This window comes from Tachyglossus aculeatus, chromosome 19 (genome assembly GCF_015852505.1).
Source record: "Tachyglossus aculeatus isolate mTacAcu1 chromosome 19, mTacAcu1.pri, whole genome shotgun sequence".
NCBI lineage: Eukaryota > Metazoa > Chordata > Mammalia > Monotremata > Tachyglossidae > Tachyglossus > Tachyglossus aculeatus.
This window is the reverse complement of record NC_052084.1, coordinates 36,687,489-36,702,802: the sequence shown is the minus strand read 5'-3', so window position 1 is coordinate 36,702,802 and position 15,314 is coordinate 36,687,489. Positions and strand designations below refer to the sequence as shown.

The window sequence follows — 15,314 nt, the reverse complement described above, 5'->3', positions numbered from 1 at the left end:
TGCTTGGGAAGTGCAAGTCAGCAACATGGAGACTGTCCCTACCTAACAATGGGCTTACAGTCTAGAAAGGGGAGACAGACAACAAAACAAGAAAGGGTGCATGCTTTTCCCATAGTCTTTACCCATGACCTAACACATTTCACATCTGGATACTATAAAATTTACTGGCCTTTCTACTCTTCTCATTAAAAATAAATTGTTATAATAATCCCAACTCAATCATTTCCTTACATTCCTCAGCAGTGTTTCTCGGGAAGTTACAATGACTCCCCGATTCAAAATAAACCCTTAATTTATAGCTTTTAAAGACCCCAAATAACTAGTCCACCTGATCCACCCCTTCCTCTCTGTTCTTCACGTAGCTGTCCCACCAGAACTATAAAATTGCACAGCTAAAACTGAACTGTTCATCTTCTCTCCTAAACCTATTCCTGCTCTTTTTTAAAAAAATGGAATTTGAAGTGCTTACTATGTGCCAGGCATTGTTCTATGCGCTGTGGTAGATACAAAGTAATCAGGTTGGACACAGTCCGTGTCCCTCGTGGGGCTCACAGTCTTAATCCCCATTTTACCGATGGGGCAACTGAGGCATAGAGAAGTGAAGTGACTTGCTCAAGATCACACAGCAGAGAAGTGGTGGGACTGGGATTAGAGTCTCGATCCTTCTGACTCCCAAGCCTGTGCTCTATCCATTTGGCCATGCTGCTTCTCAGCTTTTCCATCCCAGTTAACAATATTGACCATCCCTTCTGACCCAAATGTTCATAACCTTGGTGCTGTCTCTGACTCCTGATGCCCTTTAACCTCCATCTTTTATCAGTAGCTAAATTTCGCCAGCCTCTCCTGAATCTCTCATAGATCTGCCCTTTCCTCCCAGCTGATCATCCTGGTCCAAGCTCAGGTTATCTTTCAACTAGACTATTACACCAGCCTCCTCATTATCATGCTTCGTGCCCTGCCGGCCCCCCGACGTACACACCACCTCCAACTGTTGTCCTTTTCAGACTTCACAACTGTAGCTTTTTCATATTCTGAGATGATGCCATGGATAGTAAGATACTTTCCATGAGACCAGCAGGTTTGGGTTTGATGAGATAGTTTGGGGGCACCTTTTCTCCTTTTGAGGGAAGTAGTGTATTCCTAAGGAAGCCTATTCAGACACCGCATGTTGTTGAATGGCACTTCTTCCTCATTAATCAGTGGTATTTACTGAGCAGATACTGTGTGTGAAACCACTGTACTAAATGTGTGGGAAAGTACAATGAAACAGAGTAATGTACAGTCTATAGGAGCAGTTGAACAACCTAAATCGTGATCCACCTATTTGCATAGATCTTTTAATTAGGAGTGTGGCCTAGTGGATAGAGAATGGGTGTGGGAGTTAGAAGGGCCTGGGTTCTAATCCCCGCTCCATCACTCGTCAGCTGTGTGTGACCTTAGGCGAGTCACTTCACTTCTGTGCTTCAGTTCTCTCCTCTGTAAATGGGGATTAAAACTGAGCCCCATGTGGGACAGGGACTTTGTCCAACCTGACAAACTTATATCCACCCCAGTGCTTAGTACAGTGCCCGGCACATAGTAAGCACTTAACAAATACCATAAAAAATAGTGGCTTGTATGTTTGATTTACACTCCTTACCAGTATGTAGCAATATTCATTTTTCTGCATTTGGGAAGCAGACGTTTCTCATGAATACACTATCAATACTAATATCCGTGGGGGGAAATAGAAGGTCAGGTCAACCAACTTAGGATGTGTCCTCATATTTCTGCCTCCGTTTTGAACATTTTATCCCATTGTATCAAAAGGGGAATGATGAAATTGCTACCAGTGGCAGTCACATCTGGTCCAAGGGGGCACCGAATCCTCTAGAAATGCATAATCATGTAAAGTTGAAATAATAAGCTTCAAATTATAATATTCCTCTCAAGGGAAAAAATAACAATTGTGGCCAGAAATTTAATTTTTTATCGGCGAATTGAACTCCAAGCCATCCTCAGCTGTCAAGACATTTTATTGGCACTATTAAAAACAAATTCAGGTTCTGAGTTTAGAATTTTTTAAACTTGATAGCAGCAACCTCCCTGTGGCCTGCATATTTTTCTTTGAATTTAAATATTGACAGGAAATTGAGTGCCTGGTAACAAATAGGTAAATAAATCATGAACTAAACAGCTGAAATAAATATCAACTAAATGTCAACTTGATTACGCTCAATAATCTCTGTTTGACAAGCAAAAGAATGAAATGTCCAAGGCAGGAAATAAACCCAGATATCACCATTGAAAATTTTATTGGGTTTTTCTGTCCAGCTGAAATTCTGATATAATGACACTGCAGACAAAAAATTGTATAATATAAAAAATACTTTTTTCTATAATCTAACCATTTTTTTTAAATTTAAGATAGAAAAGGTGTTGTGTTAGCAAGGTAAGAGAAGGACAGTGTTCTCCTTTCTCCATTCATTCATCAACAAGGATTTCCTTCCAATTTTTTTTTCTCTAAAATGATTGTCATTTGGCCATTTTTCCAGACCTACTGCTGTTAGGCTAAGACTTCATTTATCCAGCTTCATTTCCCCACAGATTTACTGTGCTATGAAAAAGTAATCTTTAATGGCACAGAATTTTTTATTTTGTAATTATTGTAAAGAGTGTGAGATGGTCCACATATTTTAAACACAAGCACCTAAGTTTGTTATAGTTACTCAGTATGCTATTTTGAGGTTTTATCGATGTCAGAATCAGACAGCAAAAATTGCTTTGGTGTCTCCATGACTATGATTAGTGTTCTAGTGCAGTATCTTCCTGGTATTATACATTTTTTATCCAAATTAATTTTAATATTTCATATGACATGGATCAGGCCAATTCTTTAAGATTTCATCATTTCCAAAGACTTAATACCTTTTCACCTCATATTGGTACATGTGATAACCTAAATTAATAAAAAAAAAATCATGTAGAAGCTGTTTTAAGACAGAGTAGCTATTGCCATACGTACAGGTCTTATTATTTTTCACTTTTTTAAAATGTAGTATTTGTTAAGCACTTACTATGTGCCAAGTATTGTTCTAATCAGGTCGACAGTTCCTGTCCCACACTCGTAATCTCCCACATGGGAGAACAGAAATTGAATCCCCATTTTAAAGTTGAGAAAACTGAAGCGGAGAAGTTAAGTGACTTGCCCAAGGTCACACAACAGGCAAGCGGCAGAGCTGGGACGAGAACCTCGATCGTCTGACTCCCAGACCTGCCTGTGCTCTTTCCATCAATCATCATCATCAATCGTATTTATTGAGCGCTTACTATGTGCAGAGCACTGTACTAAGCGCTTGGGAAGTACAAATTGGCAACATATAGAGACAGTCCCTACCCAACAGTGGGCTCACAGTCTAAGAGGGGGAGACAGAGAACAAAACCAAACATACTAACAAAATAAAATAAATAGAATAGATATGTACAAATATAAATAAATAAATAAATAGAGTAAAAAATATGTACAAACATATATACATATATACAGGTGCTGTGGGGAAGGGAAGGAAGTAAGATGGGGGGATGGAGAGGGGGACGAGGGGGAGAGGACTGCTAGACTACACACCTTCACTTGGTATTTATTAGCCTTTGAATGCTCCATAAGACAGTTTGAACCTTCATTTGATGCTCTTGGTGGCTTAGGGTCCTCAAGGGAGAAAAATCTTATTCTTTGTGGGGTTGAACGTTAGTTGGAGAACCTTGGCATCCCATGAAAACGAGTAGCAAAGCCTTTACTTTTAAAGAGAGGCGTATTCCCGAGATGAGGTTTAGACTGCAAATTCAAAACATAGGGATAGATTCCCTATGGTAGGTTCTGGCTGAACAGAAACACCCCACCAACTCCTCTTCCCCACCCCAACACTGGACCCTAACCCTCTGCCCCCTAAATCCCGTGAAAGTAGGTGGCTCAGGATACTGGTCTTTTGGTGGCTGAGGAAGCAGTAATAGTGCTCTAAACCTCCTGAACAGCAGGGCAGAATGACAAATAATGCACTTAACATAGCCTGCCTCACACCAAACTGACCCATTATTGGATCATACATAGCTGGTGAACTTGGATCTGGCAGTGGAATAACAAATAAAAACCAAATATATAGAAAAACAACTATCACAACATAGAACAGCAGGATGTTATGTGATAATGCTAGCAAGTCATTAGCTTCTGAAGTGAGCAGTTAATGGGGTCAACATCACAGCAATGAGTGAAACTAGCCTCTCTGACAAAGGACTATTTACAGAGGTAGGTTTAGGATTAAAAAAAAAAATGCTACTGGAGGGTGGAAGAATGGATTATTTGTTTTATGCGGTAAAGATTAGATAGTGCTGAGTAGGGATTGGAGTGGAAATTGATGGCAGTTTAATTTTAATCTAATGTACCCATTGAATATCTTTTCAGTGTGTCATATGATTTAACTTCGCAGCTCAAAAATCTGCAAAAAGTCAGGTGGATGGAAACAAGATTGGACTGTAATTGAAATGACTGAAGTACTACAGTGGACATGTGTTTTGCATTTTTCAGCACAGTGTTGACAATCGTTGGCCCTAATTTGTTTTCACATTTTTCCCCTTTCAGATTCTTTTTAAAATGTTACTTATATAGGGAAAAATATTGTCACAAGTGCTTACTGGTTATTTTTTCAACCTTGATTTTTAGAAATTTCTATTCAGAGTCAGCACTTAATTAACAATAAATTAGTATATATGCCAAATTTAATAAAAATAAGTGAGTTGCTAGATTTACAAGAATGGCAAAGCTAAATGCTGCCAATTTCTAAGATGTCTGTGCACTTGGAATATCAATTTAACTATTTAGATAATATTTTCTTCACCCACTGTTGGGTAGGGACTATATATGTTGCCAACTTGTACTTCCCAAGCGCTTAGTGCAATGCTGTGCACACAGTAAGCGCTCAATAAATACGATTGATTGATTGATTGATTCCCTTAGAGCTGTAGTCATTTTGTAGGTTTATAAGTGCATGATGGTTAATATTCCCAAGCAGTTTTTCTGGGCTTCCTTGAAATGCTCCATTAAACAGAAACATTTTTAGAATTTCTTACCTCTCCTTTAGAAGTAGCGTGGCCTAGTGGTAAAAGCATTAGATTGAGAGTCAGGAGTCTTGGGTTCTAATCCTGTCTCCACTGCTTGCCTGCTGGTGTGACCTGTGCCTTAGTACCGTCAACTGTAGAATGGGATTAAATGCTTGCTCCCCCTTAGACTGTGAGCCCCATGTGGGACAGAGACTGTGTGTGATATGATTATATTGAATCTACACCAGGACTTAACACAGTGTTTGGCACATAGTAAGCATTGACAAATGCTATAATAATCATTATGGTGGTGTTATTCAGATATCATAAACATTCTAACAGTATCCGTATTGGTCACCAGGCAGTCCTAGGGATAGGGTTGCATTGTGTGAGCTGGTGATATGAGCTGCCTGACAAACCCAATTGAATATAGAGTATAAGCTCATTATGGGCAGGGAACATGTCTGCTAAATCTATTATATTGTACTCTCTCAAGTGTGTTTAAAATAAGAATAACAGATTTGATCTTTAAAAGTCTCCTGATTAAAAAATACATAAAAATGATTTTTATAATGTAAATCTATTATGTACTCAGCTTGAGACAAAAACTTTAACATAAGATATGCTTTCCTTCTATTCAGGTCTTCCTTTTAAAATCCTTCCATTTTAATGTCTCCCCGCCGAACTGTAAGCTCCCTGTGGGCAAGGATCGTGGGTACCAACTCTTTTGTATTGTACTTTACCAAGAGTAAAGTATATCATTGATATAAGGCCCATCAGCCTTTTTTGTTTATGAAGCCTCATTTAAAACTCAAATTTACTTGCTGATATTGCCCTTGTTTTTTTCTCTAACTCATATAGGTTGAATCTACACAAAGCATGATAAGGATTTTAGGTCTTTCCGCTACATTGCCCAACTACCTCGATGTTGCCACGTTTTTGCACGTGAATCCCTACATTGGCCTTTTCTACTTCGATGGACGTTTTCGACCCGTGCCTCTTGGCCAGACGTTTCTTGGGATTAAGACTACAAATAAGGTAGGTATAAATGGTAAAAACATTGAACATTTTATGCTTGGTCATGGATTACTGTAAACCCGGCTAGTCATAGAGCTTAAGGCTGAAGATGACTTTGAGGTCACTTGGTTCAACCTATGCCCGTGGCAGGATATCATCCCAACTCTCCAATCTGTTGAGAATATGCCCAGCTCTAAGGTGTCTTTATATCAACAACCCCTGCCCACATAGATAAAAATCACACCACCAGTAGTCATCTTTAAAACTCCCCAGCCACTGTTATATTAAATAATACATACTGAACAAGAAACATAAGTAGGTTTAGTTTGAGTCTTCAGAGTAGGATGTCAAGAGATACATTTTCACATGAAAATATAAATGGCATAAAAAAAGAAACTGAGTGAAAGCTGTTGTAAAAATGCATAACTTTAAGGAACCCCAGCTGTGTTCAGGGTAATGTGGCCCAGAAAGCTTCTCAAGGATTTTTAAGGATAGAAATGCTTTCCAGAACTGGGCTGGAATAGCATCTAGAAATGCCAGTCTCTAATTGCTGATGGAAAGCCAGATAGAGTGCCTTTTTTTATGACCAGTGTACTATGTAGTAGTCTTTGTCATATTCATTTTCTGCATTTTAAATGGTTTTGTTTGCAACCAAAAGTGTCCATTTCCACCGTACATGGATGCACAAAAAATACAAACTAAAACCACCCCCAAGATGTGACTCACTGCATTTAGTAATTAATCCATCTGTACTGCAGAGAAGCAAGGTAACTTAGAACCGTGGGGAGCCGTTTCAAGTCTATACACCAAAGGATCATTTACCATATGGTCGTTATTATCGTGCATCTTTTAACCTTCATTAATTATTTCAAGTGCCTTTCAGTAATATTTGCTGTTGTCTTCCGTCATTTCTCAATATTCACTTGACTATTTATAGTGAGTCATTAGGCAAAGTTCTAATTTCCTAATAATTTTGTTATGAGCTTTGTAAAGTGAAAGCAAGTGACTACTGGAAAAACATAGCATGTAGATGATAATGGTTTCATATACTTGTCTTCTTTATTTTCAATTTTTCCAGAGAAAAATATGAAGCTAATTAGTTCATATTCAAAATATTTGGGACTTGGTATTGTAAGGAATAATAGCTTTATTCAGAAGTGTTTGTACATTCAGCCACATAGAGTTGTGAAGGAGAAAAAGTGTGGCAGCGTGGAGTAAGCAGTGAGGGTTTTGTGTGTGTTTATTGCTACTCTGCTGTGAAGTTTTTCTCTTCGAATATATGGGAAGATCAAGGTCATTCTTCTAAAAGACTCAGTCTCCATTGTGCTGGCAATCCAATCCTGGTTCCTATATCATCCGAATTTTTTCTAGAAAGCATATCAATTCATAATTTGAAAAAAATAAAATGTAAATAATGATGTACTTCTGTGAGAGCATATTTCTGAAATTTAGCTTAGTTTGCTGATGCATTATTGAAAATAACTCAACCAGCTCACTTGACTAGTTTTGAATTATCCTTTTACAGCAGTCTGCCATGTCTGGGTATTATAGTGACAGGTCTTTTGGGGGAATAGTGCTGTCCAGTGAGTTGAGTGGGGAGCTGGGAATCAGGAGACCTGGGTTTTAATCTCAAATCTGCTATTAGCCTGCTGTGCCTCAATTTCCTCATCTGTAAAATGGAGATATTCCTTTTCCTACCTCTTAGTTTATGGTCCTTATGGGTGACGGTTTGTCAGATCATATCTTGTATCTATCCAAGCACAGTGCTCAGAACATAGTAAGTGCTTATTCATTCATTCATTCAATTGTATTTATTGAGTGCTTACTGTGTGCAGAGCACTGTACTAAGCGCTTGGGAAGTACAATTTGACAATGTATAGAGACAGTCCCTACCCAACAGTGGCCTCACAGTCTAGAAGGGGGAGACAGAGAACAAAACAAAACATATTAACAGAATAAAATAGATAGAATAAACATGTACAAGTAAAATAAATAGAGTAATAAATACGTACAAACATATATACATACATACAGGTGCTGTGGGGAAGGGAAGGAGGTAAGGTGGGGGGATGGAGAGGGGGAGGAGGGGGAGAGGAAGGAGGGGGCTCAGTCTGGGTAGGTCTCCTGGAGGAGACCTCAGTGGGGCCTAATTAATAATAAACAAAATTTTCCCTAACTAAATTAAGGACTTTCAAGATAATTACAACCAAAGTTGGGACAATCCTGCGTTGATTATTGCAAAATACAAAGTGCATTAATTTTTCTGAAGACTGAAAAAGGGCATAAGTGGAAACTGAATACGCCAATACTTCTCAAATGAAATTTGTTCTAACCTTACATAGTGGATGGTTTTTCTTGCTATATTCTTTGCCTTATGGATTTCTCCAGGCATTTATTCCACTCCCCTTCCAAAAATTGAGAATTTGAGGTAATTTATAGAATCCAAACTTCTCAGGTCACAGTGCCATAAGGATTCTCACTGTCTGATTGAAATGTTCTTCTAGAACATAAAACCAAAGAGGATGGCAGCAGTATTTGTGATTATACAACTAAATAACTTTAAAGCTAGGCACAGATTTCTCTTCAGAGAAATACATTTTAAAAATACGAGTTTCTTTTCCATGCTGGGTTAGGCAGTGTTGGCTAATGGCATCAAGTGGCAAGAGACCCCTTAAACAACTATTGCATGGAACATTCTCTATGTCTCCATTTTCTCAACCATAAAAAAGGAAATAAAAATGCCTGCTTTCTGCTGGTAGTTCACAAAGGGATTCTGAGGATTTTCTGAACTCCTCAGAGATCAGGTTGATAGAAGTATAATCTCTTAAATGAACAGGAGTTGTAGATATTGTTTTACAATTAAACGAAATAGGCTTTCATTTCAAATATGAATTCACATGTAATTAAAAGACTCGGAAAGACAGAATTGCAAGAAATCATGATTAGGAGGAATGTAGTTATCTACAGCTGATCTTTGAAATTTCCTACCAATCAGGTTCAACAGCTGAATAATATGGATGAAGTATGTTATGAAAATGTTTTGAAGCAAATCACAGCTGGACACCAGGTATGTTTAATTTGTTATAAACTAGCATGAGAAGCTGCTTTAATTGAATGACGTGTCCTCTCCATTTAAGAAGTCTTTATTTTTGTGCTTCAAGGTTATGATTTAGAAATTACACTTTTGACTTATCTGCCGGAAAAGTGATTTTGCACGGGGATAAATGGGAACCTTTTGATATGTAAAGAGTTACTCAGACTGAATATTTATTTGGTTTTATTTTACTTGGATTTTGCTGTTACCTCCAAAGACTTATGGCAAATGAAAGTGCTAATTAAAGTAATGGGGAAAAATGGTGGGAGAGTAATGAACTTCTATGTTGGAGAATGTTCTCTTTTAACTTTAATAAAAACTCAAATTCAGACTTAAGATTATTTCACTCACAATTTCAAATGAGGAAGCATAGTACTGTCTTTCTGATGTAAAGGGCTTATTTAAGACTGTCAGGATTTTTGTAACTAGAATCAGGGCGGCAACATTGGGCAAAAAAAAAGATAGTGAGGCTAACCAATTGAAGAAAAACAACAGTGAAACAGAGACATGTTTACTCCCGGTGTCTACGGAACTTCAGATTTTTTTTGTTGTAATTGAAGGAGAATCCCTCTAACGCATATGCAGCCCTGATGCAGCTCATGATCACATCTTATTGGCTATGATATTTCTATCTTCTTGTTTCTTTGCAAGATAAATTCATAGTCTTTGTCAGGCTTACCCATCACCTTTTCTGTTTGTCAGTTTTTAGGAAAACATCTTGGTGTTCTGAAGAAAATTCCAAAGGAAAGCTTGTGAAAGGTCTAATACTCTGTGAACCTGTACCTTTCTTGGGGGGTAGATATAAGTCGGCAGTTCAAAATAGTGACCAAATCCAGGATAAATAACTGAATCTGTCAAAAAAGTGGGCATATTGTTTTAAGATGTGATTGGGGGCTTGGTGTGATCAGCAGCGGCACTGAACCTTTTTAAAGTAACAGTCTTAGAAGCCGACAGAATCTCTCAACTCAATTTCTAAATATTTCATCTGTAAACAACAGCTCAGTGGACATGAGTGTTGTTTTCTTTTTCCACAGTGAGTTACTGATATTTCAGCTGATCTTTTACCTATTAATGAACTTTATTCCCTTTAGAGACTTTCTCGTCCAGTATTTCCCTGTTCTTTATCAATTGAACAATTTTCCTGGTGTGTACCGGATTCCGAGTAATTTGCATTAAGCTTTTTCGTAGGTAGGGATGTTTGATTTACTTTGGTAGCTATTTAGGGATAGCTATGATAGGATATTTTGATAAGTTATGTGGGAGAGAATTATCTGAAAGTGAAAATCTAGAATAGTGCATTTTTTAAATTTTGGATCTAGTGTTATCAGACCCATTATTTTTCCTTGAGCCGCTTTTTCTCCTGGGTCCTTCCCTCCTCCCTCCCTTACTTTTTTTTCCCCATGTCCTTAATTCCATTTTTTCCTTCCCATTCAATTGTCATCTCCCATTCGTTTCTCCCTCTACTCCTCTTTCATTTCTTCTTACTATTTACTCATTCCTCCTTTTCCTTCACCCTCTGAAATCACCCTAAGAGCAAATAGGGCAGCAAAAAAAAAATAAACCAAAGAATGCTCAAAACCTCCCTCAATAAACTTACCTTAAATAGTTCTAAAATATTTTTCTTTTTTTTGTATTGTAAATTTCTCATGGGCAAGAATTTCTACTTCATTGCACCGAAGCATTTTCTGCAGAGCACCATGTGCAGTTCCATGTGCTTGAAGGATCTTAATAAATATGTTTTGATGGTACTGGATTTGCCCTTGCCTTCAATGGTGTTAACTTGTTAAGTGATGGGAGATGGTTAAGGAGATAAAATGGATTCTTGTGTAGTGTTTGGAGTTAGAATAGGAGATATGCCTTTACTGGTTTGGACAGTTATCCATCCAGTCCAATATTCTGTCTGCAGTAGTGACAACAATCTCCTCCAGCAGTCTTCCCCCATTTACTCCCCAGCACCACAAGCTGTACAAATCTGCCAGCCATTTCAAAAAGCTATACATTTATATATATTCATCTTCTGCATGTATTCAGTTGTACATTGGATAATTTTTATTTTGTCATCTGTGTATTCATTACCATGTACGATACCTCAAGCGAGTATAAATTCTTTTTGGGCCCAGAATGCCCCAATTCTTCGTGTTGTACTGTCTCAAGCACTTAGTGCAGTGCATTGCACCCTATGATACTTGAATAATACTATAACTACTCGTACTATTACACTGAGAACAGTATTAGATCAGATTAGTATTCTACCTCTGACGTTAGGAGCTGGATAATCGGAGGAATCATTGTATAGTTGCCCTGTTGAAAATCCCAATGTTCAGAGATGGATTTGGATGGACCATAAGGTTTTTTGATAAAATCGTGGCCTTGAGATACAGAACGGGTTTTCTCATAGGGGACACAATAGGGATGCACAAACCTTCTTAAACGTGCTCATATCTTCGCAACTTCTGGTGGCATAAGGATATAGAATTTTCTCCAAGTAGTGAACCACATTGCCACGTCCACAAAACCACATCATTAAAGCTAATGCAACTAAGGTGGTTCTAAAGTGGTTGTTCATGATTTTTTTGCCCCATCCCCATCTGCCCTGGAAAGAGCAGAGCTTTACAAGTTTTTGAATTAGAGATGGAAAATTTAGATATAATCGCCCCCCCACCCCACCCCCTTGTCACCGCCATCATTTGTAGCTTTAGAAAGATAGTCAAAGGGCTGTCCTTCTCTATTCTGAGTCATCTGAAATGGATTGCTCTGTCTGATCAAGGATTTTCAAGTCAAAGGGCCAAATTCCCTGGCATGCAGTATTCACTGGGCTGGGCCAATGGCAGCTCATCTTGATGGACTGTCTTTGTAATGTGTGCAGACCTGAAATTTGCAAAGTGGTTCCTTGGAACCCAGCACATGCATTCACTCAGCACTCCACCTGGAATTTGGAAGTTAGGTCAGATACCTGTTTCAGCAAGGCTACCAGTCCTTGATTAATCCTTCATCCTGCAGCCTTTGCTTCTTCATTTCATTGTTGTAAAGATTTCAGTTTTTAATAGTAAGCATAAAAGGTGTGAAGGAGAAGATAAGGTTCTCTCCTTCTTTGGGTCTGAGATGGAGATTTCCTGAACAGGGCTGAGGACATCAGTGCTCAAATGTTTAACGTAACATTTTTCGAGGGAGTTTTTTTTAAATCTCTTCTGCATAATGGGGAGACTTGTAGTCTGAAAAAAAGTATTTGGATCCTTTTCTGAAGAGGGTAGCAAGCATGATTTACTCAATTTGCACTGAGAATGGCTTCTTTCGTTCTGCGCTCTTTTGGAAGTCCATATTCAGTGTTTTCATCTATCATGTTCTTTGATAGTTTCAACTGGTGGGTGGTTAGAATATTGAGCACACCCAAAATGCAATGTACTTGGGAACATTCATCAGAAGCACAAGACATGTTCCTTACCAATAAGAAGGAAACTCTACCGAATAACAGTTGTCCTCATTTGGATGTCCAGGAACTACTTTCCAGTATGCGTAATGTGTTCTATTCGTAAAGGTAACATATAAACCAACTTGAGGTAAGTTAGAGAAAGGGATAATTTACCCTTAACTCTTTCAGAAGCCCTATTGGTTCATTCTAATAGCATAAGCAGAAGTGTGGTACTCAATTGAAGTTGTATGTTCATGTGCCTTAATCATCTTTATGTGCATTTTTGTCTTTTAAAGTATTACAAGCAGTAGGAGGTGGTTGTATTCAATACAGGCATGTGTTATGACAGATGGAGAAAATCTTTTCATGTTGATTTTTCAACAGTCATACTCTGCAAGACTTCAAGCTCTTCCTGGCTACTGGGAAATTAAAAGTTGGCGATTCAGCCTTTAATTTTGATCCATCTGCTCCATCTAATGAGACATCTCATTTGTAAGCTTCTCTTTGCATTACCAAATGCAACTGCGGCTTGCTCATTCCTATAGCACATCCCCTCCTGTGTAACTTGTGGAAAGGGAAAATAATGGATGGCTTGGCCCAACTGAGATTCTCCCAGTTATGCAAACTTTATTATAATGATTAGGAATAGAAATTATGTACCGGTTCAAAAATCATGATATTCTCTATAGCCTGCTCATTGAGTAAAGATTGCCTCATAATGATAATTATGGTATTTGTTAAGGACTTACCATATGTCAAGCACTGTTCTAAGTGCTAGGATAGGCTGTACATACTCCCTGTCCCATGTGGGGATCACAGCCTAAGAAGGAGGAAGAACAGGTATTGAGTCCCCGTTTTACAGTTGAGGAGACACGTGCACAGAGAAGTTAAGTGACCTGCCCACTGTCCCACAGCAGACGTGACCAAGTTGGAATTAGAGGTTCTCTGACCTCCAGGCCACTACTCTTTCCACTAGGCCAAACTGCTTTCAGTTTTGGTGGGGAGCTGGGCAGGGGTACCTTTCACAACTCTTGTTTTATGCTAAGCATCGTCTGATAGATTTTTTTTCCAAATACGGATCAAAACAGTTACCATTGAAACACAAAACTTATAGAGTCTACTTTTGCGTAACTACTATATGCATATAGTAAATAAATTTAATTTATATATTTATATATAAACAAATTTAGGTACATGTAAATTATCTCATAAATCCCTCTGTACCTTAGTTGGTAACTGCTCTGGATCTTAATTTCTCCATTTGTAAAATTGGGATAAAAATTCTTGCCTCTCCTTATCTGCCAGGAATGTGGCTAGGTCAAAAAATGATAAGTATCATCCCCGTTCCACCACTTGTCAGCTGTGTGACTTTGGGCAAGTTACTTGACTTCTCTGTGCCTCAGTTCTCTCATCTGTAAAATGGGATTAAGTCTGTGAGCCCCACGTGGGACAACCTAATCACTTTGTATCCTCCCCAGCGCTTAGAACAGTGCTTTGCAAATAGTAAGCGCTTAATAAATGCCAACATTATTATTATTATTATTAAGTAATGTAAAAGCCCCTTGAAAAAATAAAAAGTGATTTACAAATTCCAAGTACTATTAAAGCATATTATGAAATGTCATCTTTCTGGTGAAGAATGAGGTGTGATAGCTTTTAGTGCCCAGAGTTGAACTCTTCTTTATAAATTAAGTGGCCATACAAATTACGCTTAACATCTTAAACTGTCTAAGAAATTCCCCAAATTTGTAGATGACTCTATGAATTATCTTCTAGATGTCAAACCGGGTGTGCCTCCCCACCCTAGCATGCTGTCACTTTTAGACTGTGAGCCCACTGTTGGGTAGGGACTGTCTCTATATGTTGCCAACTTGTACTTCCCAAGCGCTTAGTACAGTGCTCCGCACACAGTAAGCGCTCAATAAATACGATTGATTGATTGATCTTAAGTGCCTCCGAGACGGTTGTGCTGTTCATGTAACAGATGCCTGGCCATTGATGTATCAAAGGGACAATCCCATAAGGTGTTTTTTGTTGGTTAAGTGGGTGAAATTTTCTTGCTACCACTGCCCAGAAAGAGATTTTTCTTCATTCTTGTGTGTGTAACATCTTGTTTTAATGTGCTCTCAACTGAATCCATTCAGCACAGCCCCATTCAAGCTAAGGGAAACTTGGGCCAGTCCCTGACTGTATTTCTAGGAGCTCTGGAGAGGACAGACTTCCTGATATGAGGAGCAGAGTACACAGGCTCATGTACTGCCATCCTATTCTTGGGACTGAGATTGGCACTGGCCTGCCAACAGCCTCAGGATAGAGAGGAACATAGATTCCCTTACTTCTCCAATCCATCTTCCTGGCCCAGTTTGGTCAACGAAAGATAAGTAAAGAGGAAAACAGGATTAGAGAGGGATAGGAGAGCAAGAGTGAACAGACAAAGAGTCTTCAGATGTGGGTGGGAGACGAGAGACTGGGGAAGGGAGAAATGCATTGAAGATCTCATGATCCATGCTTGTGCGTGTTGTAATATTCACATATCATCATCATCATCATCAATCGTATTTATTGAGCGCTTACTACGTGCAGAGCACTGTACTAAGCGCTTGGGAAGTACAAATTGGCAACATATAGAGACAGTCCCTACCCAACAGTGGGCTCACAGTCTCAAAGGGGGAGACAGAGAACAAAACCAAACATACTAATAAAATAAATAGAATAGATATGTAC

General features: G+C 38.6%; 1 protein-coding gene across 1 annotated transcript in view; it reads left to right on the top strand.

The window, feature by feature from the left end:
* ASCC3 (activating signal cointegrator 1 complex subunit 3) overlaps positions 1-15,314 on the top strand; it is a 281,982-nt gene that overhangs the window by 110,919 nt on the left and 155,749 nt on the right. The window contains exons 12-13 of the mRNA XM_038761176.1: positions 5,932-6,108; positions 9,083-9,154. Coding sequence (XP_038617104.1) covers positions 5,932-6,108; positions 9,083-9,154 — 249 coding nt within the window. The remainder of the gene's footprint in view (positions 1-5,931; positions 6,109-9,082; positions 9,155-15,314) is intronic.